Source organism: Bidens hawaiensis, unplaced genomic scaffold (assembly GCF_021521415.1).
Source record: "Bidens hawaiensis isolate Kalapana, Puna unplaced genomic scaffold, B.hawaiensis_p1.1 tig00020044_1, whole genome shotgun sequence".
Taxonomy (NCBI): domain Eukaryota; kingdom Viridiplantae; phylum Streptophyta; class Magnoliopsida; order Asterales; family Asteraceae; genus Bidens; species Bidens hawaiensis.
Genome location: NW_027493052.1, coordinates 399,056 through 416,477, shown reverse-complemented (window position 1 = coordinate 416,477; position 17,422 = coordinate 399,056). Strand labels below are relative to the sequence as shown.

The 17,422-nt window shown below is 33.7% G+C and overlaps 1 protein-coding gene across 1 annotated transcript; it reads left to right on the top strand.

Annotated features, from left to right (window-relative positions):
- The first annotated feature begins 11,069 nt into the window (after nucleotides 1-11,069).
- On the top strand, nucleotides 11,070-16,946 carry LOC143559815 (uncharacterized). The gene is made up of 2 exons (XM_077048277.1): nucleotides 11,070-11,840; nucleotides 16,574-16,946. The coding sequence occupies exons 1-2, from the start codon at nucleotides 11,124-11,126 to the stop codon at nucleotides 16,880-16,882; spliced, it is 1,026 nt and encodes a 341-aa protein (XP_076904392.1). The 5' UTR covers nucleotides 11,070-11,123; the 3' UTR covers nucleotides 16,883-16,946.
- Nucleotides 16,947-17,422: the final 476 nt, after the last annotated feature.

Sequence of the window (17,422 nt, the reverse complement as noted above, 5' to 3'; positions counted from 1 at the left end):
AATGAAAAATAGAAAGACACAATGACATAAACTTTTTTATAAAACAAAGTCATACTAATATTAAAGATAAAAAACACTTGTTATTATGATGAATTTTTTTTTAAATGTCAAACGAAAAAGTTATTGACGTTTTAAAATGATGGGAGGACTGACATGTGTCGTGCATATAACTAGAGAAAATATATGGTTTTCCTTTTGTGTCCTTCCTTCTTTGTTCCCCACTTCACACATAATAATAAGATATGGCTTCTCGTCCTTCTTATTTTTGTTACCCTTGTAGAATAACTCAACCCCGTAGATTTAAAAGCATAAAATTTTATGCATTCCCATTAAAATTTTAAATATTTCAAATATTAATCCTAATTTGAAAATATCATGTATAGGCATTGAAATCACTATGTACTCATATTTTTCTATCTTAATTATTATTTTTAAACGTGTTCAAAATTCTTAGTATGACTACTATACCAATGTCCATGACAAAAACATATTTTCTAATAAATTTTACCAAGCCACAAACACATTTATACATAGTTTTCAATGAATTTTACCACGCCACAAACACATTTATACATAGTTTTCAACTAGTTTTTCTATCCGGCACGTTGCGTCGGGCAGGTGGCAAAACCCCACTTTTGAAACATGTGCGTTGGTAAAACCCGAGCGTTACGACGACGAGTCGATACGAATTCGATCAGTATCAGCTGTGTTAAAACCCAAAAAAACTAATTCGTCAAATTAACATATAAGAAAACAGAATATTTAACACAATGTTTATTTGGTTGGCAAACTCGGGCGGTGGTAAAACCCAAGCGTTGTGGTCCCGAGCGTTGAGGCGGTAACTTGACACGAATTCGGTCGGTTTTGATTACGTACATTACGGCATCGGAACTAAAAAACGAAAAAATATATAAAAATTGAGGTGGACCAACGACCAATTTTATTTATTTATTTATTTTGATGGGGGGTGGGGCGGTAGGTAAACTTAAGCATTGGTAAAACTCTAGCATTGTCGGTCATGGGATTTAAGTAAGGCCGCGAGTCTGCGGGAACTCGATCGTTTTCTTTCAAGTTTGTTACGGTACCAGAACTAAAATAACAAAAAAATTGACGTTTGGTCGGTTCCTATTACATTTATTAAGATAAGTTAACTAAAAAACAAAATTTATCGAACAATACGGTGCCGCAAAGTGGCCCAACAGGTCACTTGCGACACCAAAGTTCTTGTTTATATTATATAATAATGAATTTTACCAAGCCACACAGACACATTTGTTTGATAACATACAATAAAAAAGCACACAACCTATTAAATCTCTTAGATCACCATTTTGAAATAAGTTTTACATCAATCGACTCGTATCTTCTTTCCGATCAAAAGCCTTAAAACATCAGTTTGAAATGTGAAAAAAAAACTTAATGTCTTAAGTTTCTCTTTTTTAACGCGGGATAAATGAGAAAAAACTATGGCGAAAGGTGGGACCGGTGGCAATATATATTTTATGTGAAATTACCAATCGACCAACTGCAAAATTGCGAGATTATTAAAATCTAATTTGCCTTGAAAAAATGTGACAATACCCAAGAATTAACATGACTAAAAGTTATGATAAAAAAATCGATTAAACTGTTCCACATTCAATTTGGGTTAGGAAAGGATCATATATTAATAGTCATAAATATATAAAGCTGGGTAAACGAAATACTATGAAACTTAATTTGATGAATATGAAGTAAACATAGGATAATCTAATTGTATTTTTAGATGTAAGATCAATAAAATTAATTTAGAACATAATTTGCATCATGACATGTAGAAATTCTATTCTTTATAATAGTTGGGTTCTAACTGTCCAGTTTTTCAAATGCTTAGGGTGTTTATTGTAAATACGATTAGGGTAACCACACACTCTCTATATAAACAAATCTTATAATCACCTAATCGGCGCCGCAACCTTGCTTCTCTCACGCATCCACAACCTAGCTCTAAAGATGGCATCTCTTCATCATTGGCGATGTAAGCGCTTTTATTTTAATTTATCTGATCTGATTTGCTTCATATGCTTGTTATAAAAAGCACCGTTTTGCGATTTGTTTTTTGTTCTAGTAGTTTTTATGGTCTTAAAGTCATAGATTTGGTTGGTGTTAATGTAACATCAACGCATACTAACTCAAATCGGTTCGAGAATCAAAGTAAAAATTATGCGAAACAATCGAAAAAGAATTTGTAGCATATATTTTTTTTTTCCTTATTTTAAATGAATTTTTTTAGGTTCTTGTGGTTTTACTTGTTTTGCACATTTTAAATGTTAGATTTGACGTTATCCACTCATCTCACATTACATGCAGATTTGGCTAATCAATTTGGAGGAAATGACATGTTGATCATTCATAGCGTTTCCGTTATCGACTCAGAAAGGTAAAATCTAAGTTATCCATACTACATAGAAAGTGGTAACCAAAATGGCTTAAATTCATAAACGATATCTTTTGCTACTTTTTTTGAAAAAATTGTGATCGACAAGTTCCTTCGCAAAATTAATTGTGTCATATACGAATTCTTTAACTTTCATCGTTAGCATTTTGCACGGTCAGTTGTTTGAAGGTCTAATTAAATCAATGACAAGCAAGTTAAATAGTTTATTGTTTATTTTAAAATTGTTGTAAAAGCTATAGTACAACGACTTGGAAATGTAAAATCTAAGCCTCTCCACTACTTAGAAAGTGAATGGATTAAATACACTAACCATATCTCTTGCTAATTTTTTGAAAAAAATTTGTGATTAACAAGTTCCTTCTCAAAATTAAACATCATTGTTTCATGTAACATACGTTGATTAAAATCAAAACTAAGGTATGATTTTCAAGTGAATAAAAAGTAGAAAATAAATTTAAAAGATAAATAAAACAAATCCTATGTCGAGTGATGACCAAATTGCTTTGAAAACAAGAAAAGATTTTAAGGCTTACCACAAATTTTTACTTTTTTTCTATTTTTTATTTTTTTTTATCTAGTGTTGGTAGTAGACTAAGCCAACCTCATCATAATTACCCAACATTTTTAAAACCGGTGTGTCGGTCGGTTGAACCGTTAATACCAGATTTCCCATAGTAGGCATATATTTCGATCCTAATAGTTTTGGGTGGTTTTCGAAAACATCTAACCTACGGTTTTGTCTAAAATACTGTTTTGAACAAACAAACTGGTTTTAGGTTCAAAAGATATTTGATATTTTGCCACTCGTATTTTAAATTACTTTTAACCTGACGTTAAAACTGAAACCAATAAAGTGAGATGACGATCTTGAACTCAATTCATACAACACTCTAACATCATAAGTCTATTGCACACCTTTATTTAAAAAAATATTTGAAAACTGAGTGCTTTTGTAATATTTTTTACTTTTAATTTACCTTTTGGATTATTATTTATTATGGAATCATGTACTTTTGGGTTATTTTTCAAGTTCAAGTTGCACTTATAGAAACGGAAGAGTTCAAAACCAAGCGGTAAGAGTGTAACGAAGAAAGTTGAATCGTCTTCGAAAATCGGTACGCTTGATGATTTAGAGCAGAATGTAGCAAGGATGTTGTCGTCTCGTTTCAACCTTGCATTGTCTAATGTTGGTGGTGAAAAACGAATATCTGCCGAGGCTGGAGATAGAGAATCATGCCTCAAGAGATGTCTGGCGGGTGAGGGTACTTTCTAAGAGGCGGCGGTATTATGAAGTGCATACTTTTCAGATGGGGGCTCATTGGTACTTAAATAGGAAGATTAAGATATACTGGCCTTTGGATAAATGCTGGTGTTATGGGCGGATAACGGAGTATGATTTAAGATCAAATCTTCATCATGTTACTCATGATGACGGAGATTATGAATGGGTTTGTCTTGACGAAGAAAGGTTAGAGTTATTTCTTCGGCCTCTTGAACTCCCCCCCCCCCCAAGCCGATTATTAAAGATGGGACCTTTATGGCTGCCAGTACGGGGTCAGAGCTGGTTAATAAAGATGCCACCTCATCAGAGGGTACTCGCAAACGAACAACATCTGGTCATGGCCAAGATAATTGCTTTATGGATATCCATATGGAGTTAGAGCCACTCATCAGGTGGTTGACTCCTCAAGTCAACTCATCTACCTCCACTTTGAAAATGAAGAGTCACAATTCGGCTTTTTCAGATACTTAATCTATGACAGACGGATGAGTGAGGAAAAAGTCGGTAATGATGTTGAAGATAACGTACCTTTAGTTTCCCTAATGAAGTGAAATCGAAACCACAGGTTTCGTGACACGTCAGCATAGTTGTTAGCTACAACATTATTAATAAATTGTAAGAAGTTTGAGGTATGCGCACCATTGTGGCCTCTGCTCGTAAGTGTAGCACTCCAGACAGATATATTATGATTGCTTCGCCGTGTGTTTTTTGGCTTCAATGTGATACCATGGTGTTACCATGTGGCCTAGCTAATGTTTTTTTGGACATATTATGGTTGCATCGCATCAGTGCAATAAACATGTACCCATATGACTCGGTCAATGGTCATTTAAAGTTTAAATGTCTTAAACCCATACATGTATAGTTGTACTACTCAATTGTATAGAGTTGCCTACTTAATTGTATATTGATTGATTTAACCGTATTACATACTTTTGTTTCTATTTTAAAAAACTTAGATTTGTGCTACTCATTTGAATGATGTACTATATAGTTGTACTACAATATTAAGATATGTAAAAACTTATATTTTAAATATATATAAAAACTTAGTTTTTTGAAATATTTAAATACTTAAAGTTATTGAAGCTTATTTTTTAAAAAATATTTAACTTTAAATTAGTAAAACTTCAAATTTTTAAATAAATTTAAAAGCCTAAAAGGTTTGAATTTTTTTAACATCAAATAAATTCTCCAAATGTGACTAGATTTAAATAAAAAAAATCAACAACAAAGACTAATTCGGTTTTTGGCCTATCAACTATTTGTATTTTGTATTATTTTAACCATTGAACATACTTGATAAACAATCTAAATTACTTCTTATACTTAGTACAAATATTCACTTCGTATATAATACTTATTATATATTGCTGGAATCTACGTTTTAGAAATTATGATCACTCTACCCTTTTATTCTAAAAACAAAAATAAATAAATTACACTAGCCGTTCTCTCTTTTTTTTTTTGTCTGTAAAAGGACAAATTCCGACCTTGTCTTCTTTCTCGGGATTAACAAAACCGTTTTAAAGAATTTGACAGGTGTTCTAATTATTGCACCATTGATTTCTCCCTATCACGCATATGTTGTTTTACTACTACCCCGTCTTCCATCGACCAAATTGGCAGTTAAAATCCGAAACTATGGTAAACGATCTAGCAAAAATGCAAAGTCTTCAATTCTTATGCATCAACCTTGAGAAGAAAACGTAATTAAAGTAGCGCATATATTAATTATTTGTTTTAACTTTGATAATTTATACAAAATAATAACACTTTTTGCTTATGTGTCGTACTCTCATCATGGTCCTCGATCATAGTTTATTATTGGAAATAAATAATCCCACCTTTTGTGTATTGGCCGATAATAATTCCACATTTAAAAATCACTAGCAACGGTCTCACCTTTTAACTATTTTTGTCTCACTGGTCCTCTGTTAAAAAATACTTAACGTCGTTATGTTTTTTCCCTAGTTTTAAACCGACGTTTTAAGGCTTTTGATCGGAAGAACGATACGAGTCGACCGATGTAAAACTTATCTCGAAATGGTGATCCAAACGACAAAAAAATGTTTCAATTCAGGTGCTTGAATTTCCAATTAACAAAAATCAAGCCATTTGAATCACCGTTTCGAGATAAGTTTTACATCAGTCGACTCATATCGTTCTTCTGATCAAAAGCCTTAAAACATCGGTTTGAAACTAGAGAAAAAACATAACGACGTTAAGTATTTTTTTAACGGAGGACCAGTGAGACAAAAATAGTTAAAAGGTGGGACCGTTGCTAGTGATTTTTAAAGGTGAGATTATTATCGGCTAATACACAAAAGATGAGATTATTTATTTCTAATTTTCCTTTATTATATTGATTGTTTAATTAAAGCCTTCAAATATTCCGCTACTACTTTTCCATATTTGTTAAGTATTAATTATTGTAATTTAATCATTTTTAAATATTAAAGTTAAAAAAATGTAATTTAATATTTATATAATTATAAAAAAAGACATAAAATCGTCAATAATATTTACTTATATTTAAAAAATATATATCTTAAATATATATAAATGAAACCTTTAAAAGCTCTCTGGTTGCTTCCTGCATTCTCTCAAGCCACACCAGACTGCTTTATTTGTAAATGAAGGCTTCTCATGTATTTGACCCGAATTAAAGGGCATGGGTCTCACCAAAACCAGATAGCCCTTAAACGGGTTATGATATCTCATTAAATTAAAAATTAAACTCACCAAATATTTGATATGAAAATTTATAAAATAGGAATATACTAAAAATTAATATCCCGTTTCTTAAAAAAAATATTATTTATAATTAACAAACAATTTTATAGTAAAAAAATTAAACGGGTCATGGGTCTCACCAAACCCATATAGCTTTTAAACCGGGTTATAACATCTCATTTATTTATGAAACACTTTCATTGTCAAATTTTAAGTATATTATTTACTCCTTACAATAAATAAAATTAAAATCCAAAAAGATATATAAATATTAGAAACGGATAATGTAAAACAACCCCGTAATACTGGGGTATAAAAACTAGTTCTACTTATATCATACGTTTTATTATAATAATATCAGCAAATATTTAAAATTTAAAATTATTCGACAAAAGTATACATACGTAGTATTAATTATAAAAATTCATACAAACTTTTTACAACAAAGTGACAAACCATTCATGCTGTATGCCACCTTACAAAAACTTAATTATTTTACAATTTAATTAAAAGTTGTAGTTGTAGTAATTGAACAACTTTATTATAATTTAAATAAAATCAAATTAATTGTATATTTTTCGAATCATATAAAATCCATAGTTTTCAGATTACATCTTTTATTTCCAACGAAATCTTCGATAATTAAATTTTAACTCATCTGCATATGTCTTAATCTTAAATATATATAAACAAACCTTTAAAAACACTAAGGTCTGAGGTTGTTCTCAACATCCATATATATCATATAATCACATTATAAATTACTGTAGTTTTTTCTTCTTTTCAATTAAATAATATTTTTTATACATTTATCATCATATTTTCTCTTTCCCTTACCCACAACCATTTTCATAAAATATTAAAAAATTATACGGTATGAACAATAAAACCCCAATTTTAATTTCACATATAACATTTTCTCTATCCTCTACTCACAACCACTTACAACCATATCATATAGTTTGCAAATCTCCTCTCATATTTTTAGGAAACAATATGCTCTTTGAGAATTCCCAGCCCGTCCCCCATCTACATCTTTATAATTACACTACAAATCAATACATTTATTTTTCCTGTTCAATTAAATAATATTTTTTAATATCTTCATCATTACATTTTTTTTCTCCTCCACTCACAACCAATTTCAACAAATATCAACAAATCTTATGTGTTGCTCTCTGGTTGCTTCACACCCCTTCTCAAGCTACCATATTGCTTGATTTGTGATTTGAGGCTTCTCATTCGTTTGACCCAAATTCATGAGTCCGGGTCTCACCGAACCAGATAGTCCTTAAATGAGTTATAACATCTCATTTATTTGTGAAACCATTTCATAATCAAACAATTATTTTCACGGGTCACGGGCCTCACAAAACTAGGATAGCCCTTAAACGGGTTACAACATCTCATTTATTCGTGAAACTCTTTTATCACCAAACCCTAATTTAATTTCTCTCCACTACACATTTTTTGTCGTCGGTCTATCCTCTCCATCACCGGTTAACTTCCGATTGCCACCCAACACCGTCAACCTCCCCTCTCATGCATCAACCACCATCGTCACCTACACCAACCACCTATTTTTCATAAGACAAATATTTGTGTTCATGTCTGTTCGTTTAAAAAAATCAATATGTTCGTATTCATTTATGTTCGTTCGTTAAAAATCTAAAAAACCTATACATCTCAATTGAAAGAGGCCAAACTTTAAAAAATATAACGAATGTAATGAACTAATATATACGTATTAAATCAAAACAAAACTACATTAAAAAAATAAAACAAATTATTACAAAATATAAAAGAACAAAATGATTAAAAACAAAAACCTAAATAAACCCTCGTAACATGAGGAAGTCAAACTAGTTAAAAAATAAATGGGGGCAAACAAAATTTCTCAAAATTTATAAAAAATCACTAACGTTTTCTTTATTCTCTACTCACAAATCACAATCACTTACAACTTCATCCTGTAATTTATAAAATCTACTCATAAAAATTTAAAAAGGGACTAAAAGTTTACAAAATCTTCTCATAAAAATTTAAAAATGGACTGAAAATGCTCTTAAACTGGTATTATATAATATGATACAATTAAACACAGAAGTAGAAAAAAAAACACTTTTAGAAAAAAAATAAAATAAAAAAATATATACAACGGATTTACATTTGTTGTTGGCATTAAATAATGTCCATCGTCACTATACCGCGTATAGTCTTTTAAAAGAAAATTTAAAATAAAATAAAATATTAAACTTCAACACACAGTTCTCTCAGACTCTGCAAAATTAGGGTTTTTTTTTCTCAAACTGGGCGTAACACTTAATTCTCTCAAATTGGGGCTTATTATCATCCGATCTTCACCGATTTTGATCTTATTAATGCTAGGTACCCAATCGACACCTAATTCCTTTGATCGATTTTGTTTTGTTAAATTGAGTGCTATTGTGTTAAAATGTTTGTGGGTTTTGATTGATTTTGCTGTGAATTAATGTTTTGCAGAGGTTGAAGTGGGTGCAATTGGTGAATTTGGTGTTGTTCGGTGAGATTTAGTGGGTTTTAATGGAGGGTAATGCGGGAAAGAGGAAAACAGAGTGTTGGAATGGAGGGTTTAATGGTGTAATTATTCCGAAGCGGCCGCGTGGGTTTGTGGGTAGAAGTAGGTTCGCGAAACGGAATGGTGTGAAACCAGCTGATTCGGTTGAAAATGTTGCTGGTTGTAACAGTAATCGAAAAGATGCACTCGTAAGCCCTAGTTATAAGTTAAATGAAATTTCAGATGGTAATCTTGGAAACGGTGATAAGAATAATGGTATTGATGTGGTTTCGAATGATAAACGTTTGTGTTCTAGAAGAAGTGGTAGCAAAAGTAGGAAACGGAAGAGTTCGGAACCAAGTGGTAAGAAAACGAAGAAAGTTGAACCATCTTCGAAAAACGGTACACTTGATGATTTAGAGCAGAATGCAGCAAGGATGCTGTCGTCGCGTTTCAACCCCGCATTGCCTGATGTTGGTGGTGAAAAACGAATGTCTGCCGAGGCTGCAGATAGAGAATCACGTCTCGAGAGACGTCTGGCGGGGGAGGGTACTTCTAAGAGGCGGCGGTATTATGAAGTGCATACTTTTCGGATGGGGGCTCATTGGTACTTAAACAGGAAGATTAAGATATACTGGCCGTTAGATAAATGTTGGTATTATGGGCGGATAATGGAGTATGATTTAAGGTCAAATCTTCATCATGTAGTACATGATGACGGAGATGATGAATGGGTTTGCCTTGACGAAGAGAGGTTTGAGATATTGCTTTGGCCTCGCGAACTCCCCCCTAAGCCGTTTATTAAAGATGAGACCTTTATGGCTGCCAGTACAGGATCAGAGCCGGTTAATAAAGATGCCACCTCATCAGAGGGTACCCGTGAACGAACAACATCTGGTCATGGCCAAGATAATTACTTTATGGATATCCATATGGAGTCAGAGCCACTCATCAGGTGGTTGACTCCCCGAGTCAACTCATCTACCTCCGCCGGTAATGATGCTGAAGATAACGTACCTTTAGTTTCCCTCATGAAGCGAAACCGAAACCGAAACCGCAGGTTTCGTGACACGTCAACAGCATTAGCAAATTGTAAGAAGTTTGAGGTCTGCGCACCATTGTGGCCTCTGTTCATAGGCTTAGCACTCGAGACAGATATATTATGGTTTCTTCGCCGAGTGTTTTTGCTTCGATATGGTACCATGGTTAGCATGTGGCCTGATGTTGTTTTGGACGTTCTGTTAGTTGATAATATTATCGGATTGAGGCTTTTTCGGTTTGAAGGTTGCCTAAAGCAAGCTGTGGCCTTTGTTTTGTTAATCATGAAACTGTTTTGTGAACCTGAGGAAGACGACTCTGTAAATCAGCAAGTTCCGGTGACCTCAGTAAGACTGAAACTTTCTTTTTTTCCGAGTTTCAGAAAGTACAAGGTTTTTTCATGTTGTAGGCTCTCAAAAGTGAGAGATTATAACTGGAAGTATCTTGATACTGAGTTCCAGCCACATTGTGTACTCTCGAGACAGCTGTCACTTTCTGAGTGCACATATGACAATGTTAAACTATTGGAAGCTGGAACACAACAGTCAGTTATATCATATGCAGCTCAAACTGCTTCCTATGAGGTACGATTTTCATTCATAAACTATTTATTTTAGACCAACATTGTTAGCCGGTACTGTAATGTAAAAATATAAAAATATCAAGATGGATGAATAATCAGATTCTTTTATGTCCTGCAGGTTTTACATAAGAAGTCAGATCATGGTGGCATGCTAGCAGTTAATAGTTCTGGATCATCTAATCCTCTACCTACGAGTCAAACCTTTAACCAACACCTCAAACGTTTGTTGGTAGATGTTTGTAGTCATGAGGCTGTGTCGGGGGTGGGTTGTGCCAGCTCACAGCATGGTCAAGGTGCTCCCGTTGTTGATGTTAGGAAAAAGTCAACCACAGCTTATATCTCTTCAGGAGCATCTAACTTCAAAGGTACTAGTCAAATTGGTGGGCTGTGCCAGCTCACAGGCTGTTTTGGAAACGGGCCTAAGAAGCCCAGAACTCAGGTCCAATACACGTTGCCGAAGAATAAAGGCAATAGTCAGCCGTACCATAGACTCAGGAAGCCAAAAGATAAGATGATATCTTCAGAGGCTTCTTTTGCTGGTTGTGAGGCAAACCTATTAGTCTATGGTGAGAACATAGGCTGGAGAGAATGTGGGGCCCGTGTGTCTTTAGAATCCGATCAGCATAACGAGTGGAAACTCGCAGTGAAACATAGTGGCGAGTTAAGGTACACGTATAAGGCTGTTCAGGATTTACAGCCTGGGTTCACAAACCGTTACACACACGTGATGATGTGGAAAGGCGAGAAGGACTGGGGACTCGAGTTCCCAGACAGGAGTCAATGGTCAACTTTCAAAGAGATGCATGAAGAGTGTCGCAATCGGAACATACGAGCCGTGTCATTAAAAAGGATTCCAATTCCTGGTGTTCGTGCTATTAACGACTCTGTTGATATTGATATGCCTTGTTTCAACCGTGGGTACCGGTACATGCGCCATGTTGGCGATGATGTGGAAATGGCCTTGGATGCATCACATGTCATGTATGACATGGACAGTGATGATGAGCAATGGGTTTGTAAAGTGGATATGATATCGGATGAAGTTTTTGAGAAGGTTATGGATATGTTTGAGAAGCTTTCTTATGCTCAAAAGCGGGACCATTTTACCCCTGAGGAGATTGAGGAGCTGATTGCAAGTGTAAGTCCCGTGCAAGATGCAAAATCGGTCTATGATTATTGGTGGGAAAAGAGGCAACGAAAGGGCGTCCCGTTAATCAGACAACTCCAGGTATGCCACACCCTATATACACCTTTTCACCTTGATGCCTTATTATTATTATTGTTATTTTATCGATCTTGCTTTTACATGATTTGTATGTGAAGTATTCATGCATTGATTACAGTTAAAGTGGATAAAAATATCGCATATTCTTATGTTCTGTGACTAAAATTTTGTTGAAACAGGGCAATGATTTATCAGGAACATCATGTTTGTCTCTGGGAATGTTCTGTGAATCGAGTACCTCCTCAATAAATAAATTCACACGTGACATATTACTTGTGTTTCTTGTTTCTCTTTTAATATTGTCTCTAAAAGTGATTGATTCCTAGGATGATCTTTGTGATTTGTAAATGGGATTTATTGCCTGTGTTATATGATATTAGAGGATTCAAGCTCTTATTGGGTGCTCTTTTTATGTTTAAGTTAGGAGATTTTGTTTTAAAGCTCTGTAAATGAGGGGTTCAGTTGTTTTCTTGTTGGCTTATGATATTTTAGGCATTGCTATATGATTCCTTAGCCGTTGCTCCCTTTTCCTGCTTTACTTCTCTCTTATATGCATTTCCTCTCCGCGCCCTCTCTCTCTCTTTATATATATATATATCATACACACTAAATGAGAGTGTTACCATAGGGCATAGGGTATGGAGTATTATTTTTAACTTTGCAAATAGATCTGTTTATATCTTATACCCTCTACGTGTTGGACTGTTGGGATTGTATTGACTTGTTTCCTAGGTTTTATACTGTTTGTCGTATGTCATAATATATATGTTAGTGTTGTAATTTTTATGTGTATATCAACGTGTTCTTTATGAAATATGATTCATAAACAATTAAGAAGTGTTTCTTCAAAACAAGTATCCCAAAAGTATGCTGTGCGTGTGCCTTCGGCTCGGAGCACCTCACTCTTTTCAAACAACGTATAGTACGTAATAAGAAGTAAACATAAAGTATTAGAAAAATGCACCCTAATTAATGAAGTAAACAATCAACATGTAATGAACCAAATATAGTTCTCTCTAATGAAGTAATAAAATAATGACTTATCAATAATTTTTTTGTTATGATAGCGAAGGAGCCTCAGTGTCGATTAATTATCTTCAAGCTAAAAAAGTTATGGACCAAAATATAACACATGATTACTAAATAACAAAGTGAGGAGGTTATGATGCGCTTTGTGTGAAATCTTCAACAAAACGATGAGTAGCTAGGAACCAATGAACACAAATCATACCCCCCCCCCCCCCCCGGTTCCTAACACACACCACACCTCACCATCCCACACTACTCCACTGCAAAAGAAGAAAAAAATCTATCAAACAAATATCTTACAAACTACAATGACCAAAAAACAAACTTACAACGTTTGATTTCTTGTCAAAAATGCACCCTAATTAATGAAGTAAACAATCAACATGTAATGAACCAAATATAGTTCTCTCTAATGAAGTAATAAAATAATGACTTATCAATAATTTTTTTGTTATGATAGCGAAGGAGCCTCAGTGTCGATTAATTATCTTCAAGCTAAAAAAGTTATGGACCAAAATATAACACATGATTACTAAATAACAAAGTGAGGAGGTTATGATGCGCTTTGTGTGAAATCTTCAACAAAACGATGAGTAGCTAGGAACCAATGAACACAAATCATACCCCCCCCCCCCCCCCCGGTTCCTAACACACACCACACCTCACCATCCCACACTACTCCACTGCAAAAGAAGAAAAAAATCTATCAAACAAATATCTTACAAACTACAATGACCAAAAAACAAACTTACAACGTTTGATTTCTTGTCAAACAAAAGCGGTCAACCTCAACGACAAACTACAATACAAAGTGTGTAGTTCCTTTGGGTTGATCTCCACAAAGACAAAAGTTGAATCAAGAAATAATGAGATTACTCAAAGTAAGTGAACAATGTAATGAAAAGTCAACCATCATATTGGCAAAGATACACATGAAGTTCATGAAAGTAAAAGAGGTCTAAACTCTAAAGCAATATCCAACAAGCATTAGCCATTAGGTATATAGCTTCAAGGAGGGGAAATAAAATGTTTTGCTTGTACCCTAGAAGCCTAATTCAGACTGTAATGCCAAATTGCCATTAACTAATTAACTATTTGGTGATAATGTATTAAGTGTGTGAAGTCAACACCGCATACCAATGAAATCCTGCGAGAGATTTTAACACACACACATATTTTCTTAAAAGGTTAACGAAACATTTTCTTTTCTTTTCAAAATTAAAATACCTTAACAACACATAATTATTCAATAAAACAACGAGCTTTTATAAGTAGACACCCTACTAGATATACTTTTATTTGATTTTTTAACATTATTTTTTAGGTAACTAAATATCTGGTTATGTTTAATGGGTGCTAGTTCACACGTGAACTAGTGTTAACTTGTTGGTATTTAACCAATTACACACCTCAAAAATAGTTATTTCACCTCTATATTAATCACATAATAAGAATCAGTTCAATTATATGCAAATTGCTAAACCTAATTCACTACTATAAATAAAATACGTACCCAAACTCATTTTTTCCTACGTAATTGAAACTTTGGTAATGTGTGATCGTTGCTCGTTCATATGTGAACCAGTGCTCGCTTCTTAGTTCACATGCAATATTTAACCAATTGTAGTATTATACACCTCTAAATTAGTTATGTCACTTCTATATTGCATTACTACTTGCATAATAAGAATTTGTTCAGCTATATTTATAGCACACAACTATAAATATAAAGAAATATGTATCAAAACTCATCTATATAAAGAAATACATACTTGTATGTAGTATGTACATACGTGGACATCACAAATTCATTTTGAACACCATCCACCTCGTGAATTCTGATCTTAACTAATTAATTCCATCAATCATGAAATGGGTTTGCATAATTATGCAAAGCCTCTCAAAAAGGAACGTGCTTAATTTTTTTTATGATGAACTAATTATGCAATAGATTTTTCTAGGATCCTTGATTGGGTATTCGACCATCGTTTGCATTTATGGAAGAAAACTTAACAAATCTCTTGCATTCTTATTTTGTGAAAGCAAACTCAACATAATTCAAAAGAAATAAAATAGAAATAATTTGAACAGGACACTAAGTTTGCCAATTTATTTCATTTTTTTTTATAAATCCGTGTCTAGGGAGAGTCTTGGAGCAACGGTAAGGTTGCTGCCATGTGACCTAGAGGTCACGGGTTCGAGTCGTGGAAAAAGCCTCTTGCATAATGGCAGATAAGGATAAGTACATCAGGCCCAAGTAGCCCCCCCCCCCCGGCGCGGCGACTAGCTCTTTTTTTATTCCGTTATCATGTGAAATAAGAAATAGTTTGCTTGATTTGTAAGTAATATTAATGAAAGTTTGGTGCTTATGCTCGCGGTACTTGTTTGCTATAGGTCCCGCAGCGGTATATAGCCTTAGACGGAATTTAGCTCGATCTGCTTGTTAATTGGAAAGGTTACTGATCACTAAAATTAACTCGCTACCCAATCCAGACTGCCTATTATAAGTCACTAGTCACAAAGAATTAAGATAGGATGATGTATATCCCTCCATCATTTCTCACCCTAGTTTTTAAAGGGTTTATTGATATAATTTAGGCTTCTTTAGGGCTAGTTAAGGCTGGTTCGAAACCAGTTTCTGATGTTTCAGACCAGCTTGCCCAGAGTTTCAGAATTTTGCCCAATCTCGTTGGAATCTGACTGGAATCTCACCTGAAGGTCACCGGAGCGCCTAGATAGCAGTAAGGCGTTTTCCCTGCGCCTCGCCTCTGGGCCTAGGCTCGCGCCTGAAGGGCTTTTGACAACATCCTTTTCACCCGCACCACACCCGTTAATACACAAGCTAAGCATTCAATGTTTTAAGATACCCTCCATAAATTTTAGCTAAAGATATGATCCTTACCGTATTTTGGAAGTCAATCTATTGTTGTGGCAATTCAACCCATTAACTTCCAGATGGGTCGATTCACGCGACCTTTTATGTTAAACGATTTAAATAATAAAAGTTGAGCTACAGGGTAATAAATCAAAAGTCCCATAAAGTTTATTTTTTCATGTCTGCTATATCATTTTTATTCATAGACTTAGATTATCTTTGTAATGCTGCATTTATGGATCATATATTTAACACAATATGGAAATACGTTGTCAAAAGGAGCTCTATCTTGTTTCTTGGAAAATTATCATTGCAAAACTTGTTTTAGTAACTTATTATCAAGTCATATTGAGCTGCCTTGCAAATTCTCTGATATTATGCTAAGAATAATCTTTGTGAAACCTTTTCATTAAATATGTATAGTTGCATAACTGCATTTACATGTTAGATCTTCATTCATAACATGTGCTAATCTTTTATGTTTTTCTTTAATGTTTTCAATTAAGTTTGCACTTCAGAATTTGAGTGATACATCTTTGCTGTAAGTTATCTGTAGTATATTAGTAAATATAGTAATTTTGCTTTGTTTTACTTAGCCACACTATATGATATCTGTTATTTATAATGGTATATTTTATATTCTCAAAAACAGAAAATATCTTTTGAGCCAGCGTTTTGTTTTGATTTGTTTGATAATATATTTAACACAATAGTCAGTTATACATTTGTCTTTTAGTATATTATATAGGCACATATATGTGATGGATATCAATGTTTTCTACTTTGTTTGGAAACAATTCTAATCTAATGAAATTTTGCTTCTATCAATCAGCCTCCATTGTGGGAAATATATCAGAAACGTTGCCGAGAATGGGAAAAGCAAAAGCTCCAATCAACAAGAAGTCCACTCGGTGGGTCCCGGGAGAAGGTGTCAACAGCAGAAGATAAACCACCTATGTTTGCTTTCTGTTTGAAGCCACGCGGGCTGGAATTGGTTAACAAGGGTTCTAGACACAGGCCACAAAAGAAAATTTCACTTTCTAGTCATGTGTCTGTAGACAATTCGGGAGGTCATCGCTCTTCTGGTAAGCTAACAGTTTCACTCTTACCTCATTTGCATTGTTATAAATATAAGTGTTAAATTTGACCCGTTTAGTTTTGAACGGGTTGATTTGGGCTGTGTCAATTCTGACCCATCTAGTCTCTGTTAGAATATCTATATATATATATGTAAATTGTAACGGTTTGGGTAAAAAGATTATACCTAAAAAGTGTAGATAGATTGCCACGTGTCATCCAGTTCATGTCAATTTTGATAAGGGGTAAAAAGTTAATTGTCACCATTTGTTAACCTTTGGGAGCTCCACCATTTTAAGAAAATGTGAATAGCTTTTTTATGCATTATTATTATTATTATTTTAAATTGTGTCATAAATCCTAGCATTTTTTTAATTTTTAATTTGAGTATAGTATTGTGTGTGTGTGTGTGTGTGTATATACATATATATAAAATGCTTGGTGCGATTTTTTAAACGGTGTCTTAATTTTACATATGATGTTTTAATTTTCAACCTGGTGTCTTAATTTTTTTTAACATTGTGTTCTGTTTTTGACCGGATGTTTTATATTCTAACATGATGTTTTAATTTATATTAACATTGTGTTTTATTTTTGCCTGGAT